Below are 11,553 nucleotides of genomic sequence, written 5' to 3' on the forward strand. Positions count from 1 at the left end.
CATAGGAAGAGGATTAATGAAGATATCGTAGTCATTTACAAAAAGAGAATATTAACCATAAATTTGTCATTTTAGTGAACAATTATATGGGCCTATATATACAAGACCATATTACCTTAATTCTACATAAAAAAACATTCTCAACTCTTCATAAAGAAATTGTCATTTTTGTCTTCGTCATCTTCATCGGATAATGTTTTTGATAACGTAGTACAGTCAGTCTTCTCCATACGTAATAGGCTAGAAAAACATCTTAACAACATTGAATCAAGCAATACGCAACGTAAACGAAGAAGATATATCCAAAGACAGCGTGAAGCGGCCCACCAACGTCTCATGCAAGATTATTTTGACGAAAATGCTCTTTCAAGGATATTATTTCCGCCGACGATTCCGGATGCATAAAGATTTGTTTATGCGTATTGTAGAAGGTGTGACTTCAGTGTCTGAGTATATGAGGCAACGCCCAGACGCAAGAGGTACGTTAGGCTTTGATCCAATTCAAAAATGTACTGCTGTATTTCGTATGTTAGCATATGCCACCCCCTGATGCACTAGACGAGAGTTTTAGGATGTCTGCACGTACCGCCCGAGAAAGTCTTCACGAATTTTGCTTAGCTGTCATGTCTTTGTATGGTCCACGATATTTGCGTCGTCCTACTGGTAGTGACATACAAAAGTTGTATGCTCATAATGGAAATGTGCATGGTTTGCCTGGGATGTTAGGAAGTTTAGATTGCATGCATTGGAAATGGAGTATGTGTCCTAATGCATATCATGGACAATACACAAAGGGCAATTATCATTATCCTACGGTCGTGCTTGAGGCTGTAGCCTCACAGGATTTGTGGATCTGGCATGCCTTTTTTGGTAGTGTCGGCTCGCTTAATGATATTAATATTCTCAATAACTCACCAATATTCAACAAGGTGTATGACGGTACTGCCCCAGATTCGTCATTTATACTCCGAGGAACATAATACAAATTTGGGTATTATCTTGTGGATGGGATCTATCCTGAACTTTCTGTTTTCGTTAAAAGTTTGTCATGTCCGGATGACCCTCAGATGTCCAGATTTAAGAGAGTCCAAGAAAAAGCAAGAAAAGATATCGAACGAGCGTTTGGAGCACTTAAAAAGCGTTGGCAAATAGTTGCAAAAGCATCCATGTTTCGTGATATTTCTACTATGACAGAAGTGATGTATACATGTATCATATTGCATAATATGATTTTAGAACATGAAGGAAATGCGATATGTGTGTACGACGAGAATGAAGTCATCCCAGATACACAACCACTAGAATATGGTGGTCAAGAATGGATACAAAGAATGAGGATAATTCACAATTCAGTAATCTATACCGATCTTCGCCGTCATTTGACCGATCATCTTTGGACGATGGACAATCTTGATCTAAATATGCCACCGGAAGACGAATTGGAAGGTCAGTATTTGGAGGAAGACCCGTTGCTTTAGTGTGTTTTTTATGAAGTGTGTTTTAGTTATGAACTGTATTTTTTATGTATTAAATTGTGTTTTAGGTCTTAAGTAGCATGAAATCGTGCTTTAAGTTATTGTAATCGTTTTTATTTAATATGAAGTGTGTGCCGTTAAAAAAAATTATGTCATATTAATTCAATCAAAAAAATGTTTGTATAATATTAAAAAATATATTTTGTATAATATTAAATAAAAGTTGTTTGTTCATTAAAACAAAGTAATTACATTAAATTAGAAAAAGATCTTAAAAAAATATTTTATATAATATTAAATAAAAAATGTTTGTTTATTAAAATAAAGTAATTAAATTAAACTAAAAAAATAAAACAAATGGAGTGTTAGGAGTGTTATCACTCCCTACCAAATGTTAAGATCAAGTGTTAAATGGAGAAAAATAAGGTGGCATTCAAAAAGCTGACGTGGCAAGGTGTAAGGTGTTAGGAGTGTTAATGCCACCATCACCAACTAACCACCATATTGGAACCCACATTGCCTTCAACCACGATCACAGAAAAACCCCACCACCTTCGTTGCTCTCTGTCTGTCTGTGCACACTCCACCAAAAAACTGGCGATGTCACCACCACCATACAACCACACCAATGATGGCGATGTCGCGATCTTCATTTTTGTATTAATGAAGATAAGATTGATATGCAGGCGACAATGGAAGGATATGTGTTTACGTTGGTGTTGTAATTTTTTATTTTTATTGTTGGTTCTAACCCTAATCAGAGAACTATCTTAATTTATGCTTGCTAATTTCTAGCCCTGAATCCATTTTTGGTTGATGTTATTTATATTCGAATTATGTATCTGCTCTTTATTTTTGGTCGATGCTTTCTATAATTAACTAATATTGTTTTCTAACCCTAAATCAATTTTGAATTATGCGTGTTCTTTATTTTCTAGCCTTGATTTACTAACTTGATGTTTCAGATCACTTAGACCACTGACTTGTGGTACTTGGGGGGGTTTTTTAGGTACAAAGGATGTTGTTGGAGATGGTCTTAGTAAGCAAGTCTCCAAGGGTCATCTTTAAGAAACAATGTATCCATTTTCTTGAAGAGGAATAAGGTACTTGGCCTAATCTACTCATACAGAGGTTTGTTAATCGGATATGGAAGATGTGTTAGTTAATTTAACTGTTTACTTTTCTAGAACCAGATCTAGAAAATTGTTCATGATTTTTATTTGACACTCATGGTAATGTTTTTCAGGTTAAAAGTTTGATTGTATAATTTTTTAAAATCAAATTTCATGTTCAAAGCTTATGGAGTTATGATATTGTAAAAAATGTCAAACATTGTGTAATTTTGAACATTACAGGTTATGTTCAAGACTAGGCTGGGTGAAAATTTCTCTTCAATCCCAGTTTCTCCCAAATCCTACAGTGTTGAAATTTTTTCTTAAAGGTAGGTGAAATATAGTGTTCATAGTTATGATCAATTTGTTTTTATTTGCTCTGGTGGGTTGTGTTATATCTATAATGGCAGCTTCTGGTTTTGGTTCCTATACCTTTTCAGTTAAATTAAAATAATCGTTGTTCAGTAATTAAATTCTTTCTTTTTGTTTTCGTTATGAGGATTTTTACAATCCTTTTTTTGTGATGAACAGAAGATGAAGATTTCAAGGCCATGGGTATGAAAGGAACTTCTGCTACATTTTGAGGTATGGTTTAAAAGAAGTGGACTGATGAGGTTAGTGTATATGCGTGTTGTTTGGCAGGATATGCGTGTTTTGTTCCTGGATTTAGTTGGGATCTTTTTGCTTTTGGTTAAGTTCTCTTGTGAATAATTACATGGTTGATAAAGTGGTGGGGCAAAATGGAAGAAAATATCATATTTTGTAAATTGCACTTGATTCGATATGTTTATTTCTTTAGTAAAAGTCAATAATTCATATGAAAAGGTAAAATGACTATGTGTGTATGCGGGTTAAAAAATCTACATATAGAAAAGTTTGTACTTATAGAAAGGCGTTGTTGGAAACGAGAATGTGGCTTCAAGAGCTCATGGGTTTAGAGTTCTTCCACATCATAGAAAAGTTTGAATTAAAAAAAATGATTTCAAATAGTTCAAAACTTACTTTAAAGTCTTTATCGTTAGAGCATATTACATGCCACTGTATCTGTATATGCTCTAACGATACTAAAGATAGAAAATCAGTGTGCATGTGACTGTATTTGTGTGTTGTTGTGGCAGGGGAAGGGGTATATTGGTCATTTTAAATTGCTATTTTGCTAAAAAAAATCATTCAACACTTGGCATGAAGAAATATTGTAGTGTTCTCTTTATGTTATTAAAATTCACAACATTTTTTTTTCATGTAGAAGGTGATCATTTTTCATTTAAACCAATAGAAGGGTAAATTGGTCATTAAGTCAGATCATCCAACCCCAAAAAGAAACATTATTTGTTTTTGTTGTTTTTTTACTACTGTGTATGTTTAAGATATTCTTTTATAGCATTCTACTTTAATTCATTACTTATCTTATCTCTAAAGATTGCTCTAAAAGGCCAATAAGGCAAAGCTGTTCCAAGAGGGTAAAACGACACCAAATAACGTTTGAAGAGAGTTGTGGCATGTTGATAACAGTTTGTTTTTTTACCAATTGTTAGTCAACTAATTAAAGTGATTTGATAATTTTAAATTGGTTTATTATTTCTTTTAATACTTATAGTTACAGCAAGTTCTATTTGAATTGATACGAAACTTTGTTGAGTTTTTGTAACAACTACTTAATCATAATTTACATTTTACCAATTGTAAATTAACAAAAGTGAGCAGATAATTTAATATTGATTTATAAGTAATTTAATAGTTTAAAAATGAAATAAAAATGGTAATATGAATAAAACAAATCCACTAATAGATAGGTTTTGAAATTAATATATGCACTCTTATTTTGGCACACTTGATACTTTGGTTGTATAAATTGAAATAAAAAATTAAAATTAAAAGCACCAAATCGATACTAATATCCTTTATCAATGTGAATCATTTTGGAGATGGTTAAAAAAAAATTATTTCATATTACGCCGAAAAAACGTTCTTTGTATTTTCGTTATTCAATTCTTTTGGCAAAATCAGATTCTTCCAACAGATGTTGTGAAAAAAATGCACCCTAGAAGTTTCTTAAAGCTATGTTTATCAACAAAAAATAATTTAACCCCAGTTTGGTATTGGGATGTACAACCAACTTACACGCACTATATGACAATTTTGAATTTGTTTTTGGAGGAAACTATTCGCCACAATGACATTGCACTGCAGTGTTGTCGAAAAGAACCCAATCGTCGCCCGTCTTGTTGCACGGGTATGCGACTAGCTGTCATTTTTTTTATATATAAAAAATAAAGACCTAAATGTAAGAAATAACACTGTACTTTCCATTTTCTCCTTATTATAACATTATTGTATTTTCTGTTTTTTATTACAACATGGTTGTTTCTAATAAAAAGACGTATAACTCCCTTATAAAAAGTTGTATGCAAAACAAAAATGGATAGCTGTCAAAAATTTTTTTTTATCAAAAATAAAAAACAAAGGCTTTCAAATTCAATCATTGTTTTCATATTAAAAGTATATTTTTAACATAAAAGATACATTTCAAATTCAAAATTTGAATTTCCATGAAAACTTAGAATAGATACTTTAAGAAATTGATCCGTGTTTTTGTTTAAACTACCAAGAAATTAACAAACATAACAAATTTAGAAATATATACGACAAAATAATATAAAATATGATATTTGTTTAAAAACTGATGATATTAAGCATTTTAAAATTATCATTTTCAATATAAGTTTTTTTATTAAATTGTTTGTTATAAACGAGAAAGGAATAAAAATTATATATTTTATTGACTTTAATTTTTCTTTTCTTTTTTTGAGTTGTTTTTACTAAAGTAGTTATCAGTAAGAATACCTAAGAATGTATGACAGTCAAAAAAGTGTTTTTTTCCTTAATACACATGTTTTAATTATTTTTATATACATGTTTTAACACATATTTTTTAATTATTATATATATATATATATATATATATATATATATATATATATATATATTTTTCTTCTTGGAAGACTGTGTTGGGCTCTCTACTATCATATTTTGGTGCTCTTTTGGTGTGTGGTTGACCATTTTTGCCCTTGGTGCTTGCTTTGCTGCTTCCTTGTGATTTGTTTGTTGATTGGTGTTGGTTTTGATTGTGCTTATTGCTTTTATTTGCAATATAGGCATTATACTTTCAATATCGTTCATATTATAGCATTGTACTTTTGTAATATTATGGTTTAATAGGGAAAAATTAGAATAAATTTTTAAAAAGAAATATAAATGAAAAGAATATGCAATGTTCTAGAAACAAATGAAAGTACATTGTTATTTTTTTTACATTTAGCCTAATTAGGTGCTAACCGTAAGAAGTATCAATGTACTTTGATTGGTTTTCCTTTTTACGTATTTTGTTACTGAAAATTAAATAATATAATTAGTATGCATATGTTGCATAAATGTTTTAAAAAAGTTAATAATTTGAAATGAAAGTATGATACTATATGAGACAAACAAATGAAAATACATTGCTATATATTTCAGTTACCTTTTGATTGGGCTAAATGCAAAAAATAGCAATGTGCTTTCACTTACTTTTATAACATCGAACATTCATTTCTAATTCTAACTTTTTGTTTTTTTCTTCTTATTTAAGGTTTAATATGATTTTTTTTAAAAACTTATGAATTTTAAATGAAAGTATGACACTGGATTAGACAAACAAATGGAACTACATTGCTATATCTTGCATTTAGCCCATGATCGGGCTAAATGCAAGAAATATAAATTTATTTTCATTTGTTTGAATAATTATACAATCTAATTTTCAATTCTAATTTTAACTTTTTTTTAAATATTGTTTTTTAAGAAAATATAATAACCGTTTCTTGGTTAATCATAACAATCAATAAAAAGGGACATTTGTGAATGAACAATAAACACCGAAAGGAAACAATTTGTCGAAAAGTAACTTGTGCTCCTTGATATATAACATGTTTCTGAACGGAATTTATTGCCGAAATAAACTATTCGCACCCGTCGCTTGGCGCGGGTAAACGGCTAGTATATATATATATATATATATATATATATTAAGTTTTCTAAACATTAAGTGCATTAAGTAAAAAAGAAACACACCCTTACTCCCTTTGGTTTTGTCTCATTTTGCAGGTCTCAGATCAATATACTCCAAAGTGATTCTATCATGTTTATATCTTGCGACTAGCTTGGTTTTACTATACATTGTTTGTCCGTTTGTTTTTTCTACAAGTATAAGTTAAAAATGTTGGATGTCATCTATGTGACACAATTGTTCTATTCTTTATAGAGGTATAACTGTAGACATCTATCTCATCATACATCATTACAATGGGATTCATGGGGGTCTATTGTTGTTGTTAAGATATTTAATGTTTTTTTATAAATCACACGAGTATCAAAACTATATGAGAGGTTTAGTAAAAAAACTAGTGTTTCGAGATGGACGATCGTATGAGGTTGAGGTTGTGTTTAACCAAATAAAATTTTTGTGGCTAGATTGTAATTTTTTAAATGATAAATCATAAAAACCTTAAATTATAGTGGTTAATTATGTAATTAAAAGTTTTATGGTTAAAAAGAAACCCTTCGTAATATTACTGTGTTTTTTTATAAATCAAAATTTCGATAATTAAATCATAAAATATTATCAATGATTAAAATTAATTAACTCAACCTATAATAAGCTTTTATAGAATTTAACCTTATAAAAACACTAAAAAGACCTCACTCTCTAGAGTCTAGAACAATATTTATGCATTTGATTCTCTTGACTAAACACTCAAAAGCCCAAATTGATGACTGAACCCAAATTATGAGCGTTGACCAATTTCACACATCCCTGTGAAAATGTTGGCCGGCCGTTGGACACGGTCACACGCCCCTTGCCTACGCCAATTAATTACTTTTGCATTTATAACGGTTATGTACACTAAACCCCTTAAAGTTACTCAAAGTTTTCAGAACTACCCATCATCTACTATTATATGAAAATGTAACACCTTCTACTCTTTATGTCTTTTTATTTTTGTATTTTTGGGAAACAAGAGTGCTACCTTAATCAGATATATAGTTGTTATCAGGGTTCATATTTTTATATAAATTGATGTTTGTATTTTTGAGATCTTTAGTAGACATTAAATATCATTTCCTTTTGTTTTGAACTCTATTTGAATTCATGTGAAAGTAAAAAATACTTTCAACCATTTATTATTCAAATACAACGTATATTTTAGCTTATAATTTTAAGAAATCAATATTTTTAATGTTTAATATATTCAATATGTTTGGCACAACACTTGTACATGCTTTTAGATTTTAGTTTTTAAGAAAGACTAAAAAAAATCGTTCGACAATAAGAGTTTTTAGCTTTTATTTTAATCAAAAAATTCATAATAAGAAGCTACAAGTAGCGTTTAACACAAAGCTCATACATATTATAACAAATTTATAATATTACCCTGAAATATATGTTTATATATTTATATTTTTTAAAGAATTGTCTTTTATGTAACTTCATATATTTCAAAAAGTTTAAGCTACTTTTGCCGAATACTTATACACAAATAAAGCTAGCAGCTAACAACTACAGACTACGAACTAACTTCATATTAGTTTTACCAAACATGTCCATAATACAAAATTAACCTAGTTACATGTTAATTTTCAATAACTTTCTTATTTAAACGGTTTAATTTATGTAAATGAGAAAAAATGTATAATAAGTTACATTTAATGATTGAAGAATATATGAATTAATAAAATAATAAAAACACCTTACCCTTTTGCAAATAACCTTTTTAGGTTGTAAAACAAAAAACAAAGAACAAAAGAACAAATAGAAAAGTCAAGGGTAAAGAATAGAAATATAAGATTTAGTCAATTAATTTCCATGTAGGCTTAGGTGTTTTCTTTTCCCCATTTGTCAATTTCCCCTGAATTCCTTTGTAGTATTTGATTCAAAGTGAGTGTCTGTATCGAGTACCCGCCAACCTCGGACCCCTTCAAACCCACCGGATTTCAACCATTTTCTCTCCGATTTTTCATCGGTTTCCAGAAATAGTCGAATTTTGACAGCGCCTAATCTTCCACAATGTTACGTTCCAAATCCAGGTACTACCACATCCAAATTTCTGTCTCTGTATCATCATCATACGTTACGTGTAAATTTCGTCGTCTTTATCCTTGATTTATGATAAGTATCGTTGATTTTTAGATCTGGTTATTTGGAATTCGGGCAAAAGAAGCATCAATCTTTTCTCATTAGAAGCATTTCCGGATCGAAGATTTGTAGGGGAGATGCTCTTGCTTCACAAGTCGCTAAAGAAGCCGTCGTTTCCGTTGATCGCAAGTCAATTAGTTTATCAGAGGTATATAAAATTGTTAAATTTTGGTGTAATTAGGTTAAATTTCTGTGTATATATGATGACGATGATGATGGTTTTTGTTTTTGTTGCGTAGAATCGGATTGTTAAGGCTGCAATGATGCAAAAGCAAGTAACCGATTTAGAGGAGGAGTTGAAGAACACAAAGGCGAGATTAAATGAAGCAGAAAGAGAAAAAAACCGACTCATTACGGAGGTTAATGCAGGATTGTCAAAAGCGTTTGAGGCTAAATTGGCAGAAAGGGATAAATATTTAGAACAATTGAAAAAGGAATTGGCCACATTGAAGGATGAAAGCAAAAAACAGATGCAGGAATTGGAAGATCAGGTGGAAAAAGCAAAGCAATCGGAATCAAAAATGTTGGAGTCGCTGATGTTTCAAACGCAAGAAATTATGCAAACTAAAATGGATTTAGAAGAATCGAAACTTGAAGTTGCTTCACTTTACGAGAGGCTCGAGAATGGTGGCAACAACACATCAAAAGGTAATTACAATTACAATCATAATCAAAATCAAAAGCAAAATCAAAATCAAAATCAAAATCAAATTCAAAATCAAGCATCAATGGAGACAATAGCATTAAAAGAAGAAATCGCAAAGCTGAAGAACGAAGTAAAACATGCAATGGAAGGCGAGGAGAAAAGCAAGAAGGCGATGGATGGTTTAGCATCTGCATTACAAGAAGTAGCGACAGAAGCAAGTATGACAAACGAAAAACTAAGATCAACAGAAGAGAAAGTAACCGATTTGAGTTCAGAAGTCGAGCGATTAACGGAAGAACTCGAGATACAAAGGGAAGAATATGATCGATTACGAGTGGAATCTGAGGAATCTTATCTCACATGGTCATCAAAAGAAATGGGATTCATAACTTGTATAAAAAAATCCGATGAAGAATCCGCCGCCGCTAAACACGAAAACAACCGGCTGAAAGAAGCCCTAGTCTCCGCCGAAAACACAGCACGAATCGCGAGAGAAGAAGCTTTCAAGCTTCGAGACATTCTCAAACAAGCCTTAAACGAATCAAACGTCGCTAAAGAAGCCTCCAACATCGCTCGATCGGAAAATTCAGAACTCAAGGACTTACTAGCAGAAAAAGAAGACGCATTACATTTCCTCACAAAGGAAAACGAACGATTACGAATCAACGAAGTCGCAGCTCGTGAAAACGTGAAAGAGTTCAAGAGATTATTAGCTGCAAAAGCAGAAGCTGAAAAATTCTACGACGAAAAAGAACACAACGACGATTTCGACTCCCCGCTTTCGTGTCTCTACGAAGATCATTACGACGGAAGAGGAACACCACGGCAGACATTCAGCTTCGATTTCGATGATCTGAAAGCGTTCAACAAAGACGACGACGTTTTCAACAACTTCGAGGACGACACAGTTGCTGATATCGCTGTAGGTGATGATCCGGAGAAGGCGGAGGCGTTGAAAGGTTCAATTTTTGACATGTCGGCGTCTCCTAAATCAGAGCCGCAGACGCCGAAGTATAAACCGGAGCACCGGCGAGCTTCGTCGATTTATACGGACGCAGGTGGGGTGGGTCAAGGGGAGGAAGGTGAGAACGCCGGTAGTAGTGGGCATAGCCATGGCCATGGTCATACGGAAGATGGAGATGATAGGAGCTACTACAGCCGGAAGAAGCTGTTTAAGAAGATCGGAGAACTTATCGTCGGAAAACAAACCAGTAAAAAAGAAGGCTCAGAAACGCCTAAAGAACATGGAAAAGAAAAAGAACAGAGCAAAGAACAGAGTAAAGAACATAGTAAAGAAAAAGAACAGAGTAAAGAAAAAGAAAAGGAACAGGGTAAAGAAAAAGAGCAGGGTAAAGAAAAAGAAGAGGGTAAAGAGGGTAAAGAGCTAGGTATGTAGTTTGATTGTTTAATAGTGATTTCAGATTTTATGATTATAGTTTTTTCTTTGTTGTAATGAGTTAAATCTGTGTGTATGTTTATAGCGATTGCAGAAACGACGACGCATCATTCAAGTGGATTTAGTGGATACACAACCGCTGGATGGAAAAAAGTTGCTTTATATTACGGGCCTTACGGTGGTTCAAAGGATTCTTGATACAAAAAGCTCGGTACAGAAGGAGTTTGTTCACCTCTTATGAAGTATAGACAGGTTATTATTATTTTTTTGCAATTGTAATTTATCATTTCTTATTGTGGGACGTAATATATTTACATTTTGATGATTAGATGATATGATTTATATTTATATTTATGCCTATAAGAGTTGTATACATTAAGTTGTTAGATTTATTGTCTATTTATATATGTTTTGTTTTGAACCGGGTATTGTTTTACGATTGTATATAATATCACATGGTACATGAAAATGAAAGTACGATGTCATATGTGGACATGAGTTCAAATACTATGTACTCACCTTTGTTTGCATATCATATTACCCCCAATGTGCTCTCGCAAGTATTAAGAAAGTCAAAGAACAATAAAGAATTGGCAATTAAGCAGGGTAGTCAACGAATGAAAACCTAATTAGTCATGCTTATCCTTTAATTACCCTTATATAGGTGTTAAGAATCCACCCGTATAAGCTAA

At 31.9% G+C, this 11,553-nt stretch overlaps 2 protein-coding genes and 1 long non-coding RNA gene across 3 annotated transcripts; all 3 read left to right on the top strand.

Moving 5' to 3' along the window:
* The first annotated feature begins 1,067 nt into the window (after positions 1-1,067).
* Positions 1,068-1,554, top strand: LOC145158090 (uncharacterized). Its single transcript, XM_079077035.1, has 2 exons — positions 1,068-1,446; positions 1,544-1,554. The coding sequence occupies exons 1-2, from the start codon at positions 1,068-1,070 to the stop codon at positions 1,552-1,554; spliced, it is 390 nt and encodes a 129-aa protein (XP_078933161.1).
* Positions 1,555-1,969: 415 nt separating this feature from the next.
* LOC145159928 (uncharacterized) lies at positions 1,970-4,175 on the top strand. The gene is made up of 3 exons (XR_013737966.1): positions 1,970-2,578; positions 2,831-2,916; positions 3,119-4,175. It is a non-coding gene; the product is annotated as an uncharacterized LOC145159928 (long non-coding RNA).
* A 4,338-nt stretch (positions 4,176-8,513) lies between these two features.
* Positions 8,514-11,209, top strand: LOC145159929 (Myosin heavy chain-related protein). The gene is made up of 4 exons (XM_079078981.1): positions 8,514-8,710; positions 8,814-8,967; positions 9,059-10,853; positions 10,947-11,209. Exons 1-4 carry the CDS (start codon positions 8,691-8,693, stop codon positions 11,057-11,059), a joined length of 2,082 nt encoding a protein of 693 aa, XP_078935107.1. The 5' UTR covers positions 8,514-8,690; the 3' UTR covers positions 11,060-11,209.
* Positions 11,210-11,553: the final 344 nt, after the last annotated feature.

The sequence above is a fragment of the Lactuca virosa genome, chromosome 2 (assembly GCF_052849685.1).
Source record: "Lactuca virosa cultivar CGN04683 chromosome 2, Lactuca_virosa_CGN04683_v6, whole genome shotgun sequence".
Classification (NCBI taxonomy): Eukaryota; Viridiplantae; Streptophyta; class Magnoliopsida; order Asterales; family Asteraceae; genus Lactuca; species Lactuca virosa.

What these genes read in the sequence shown, in the direction of transcription:
- LOC145158090 (XM_079077035.1), top strand. Translation starts at nt 1,068, where the DNA reads ATGTCCAGATTTAAGAGAGTCCAAGAAAAAGCAAGAAAAGATATCGAA.
- LOC145159929 (XM_079078981.1), top strand. Translation starts at nt 8,691, where the DNA reads ATGTTACGTTCCAAATCCAG. An exon ending in AGTCAATTAGTTTATCAGAG is followed by an intron (nt 8,968 to 9,058) that starts GTATATAAAATT and finishes TTTGTTGCGTAG; the next exon opens with AATCGGATTGTTAAGGCTGC. An exon ending in TAAAGAGGGTAAAGAGCTAG is followed by an intron (nt 10,854 to 10,946) that starts GTATGTAGTTTG and finishes GTATGTTTATAG; the next exon opens with CGATTGCAGAAACGACGACG.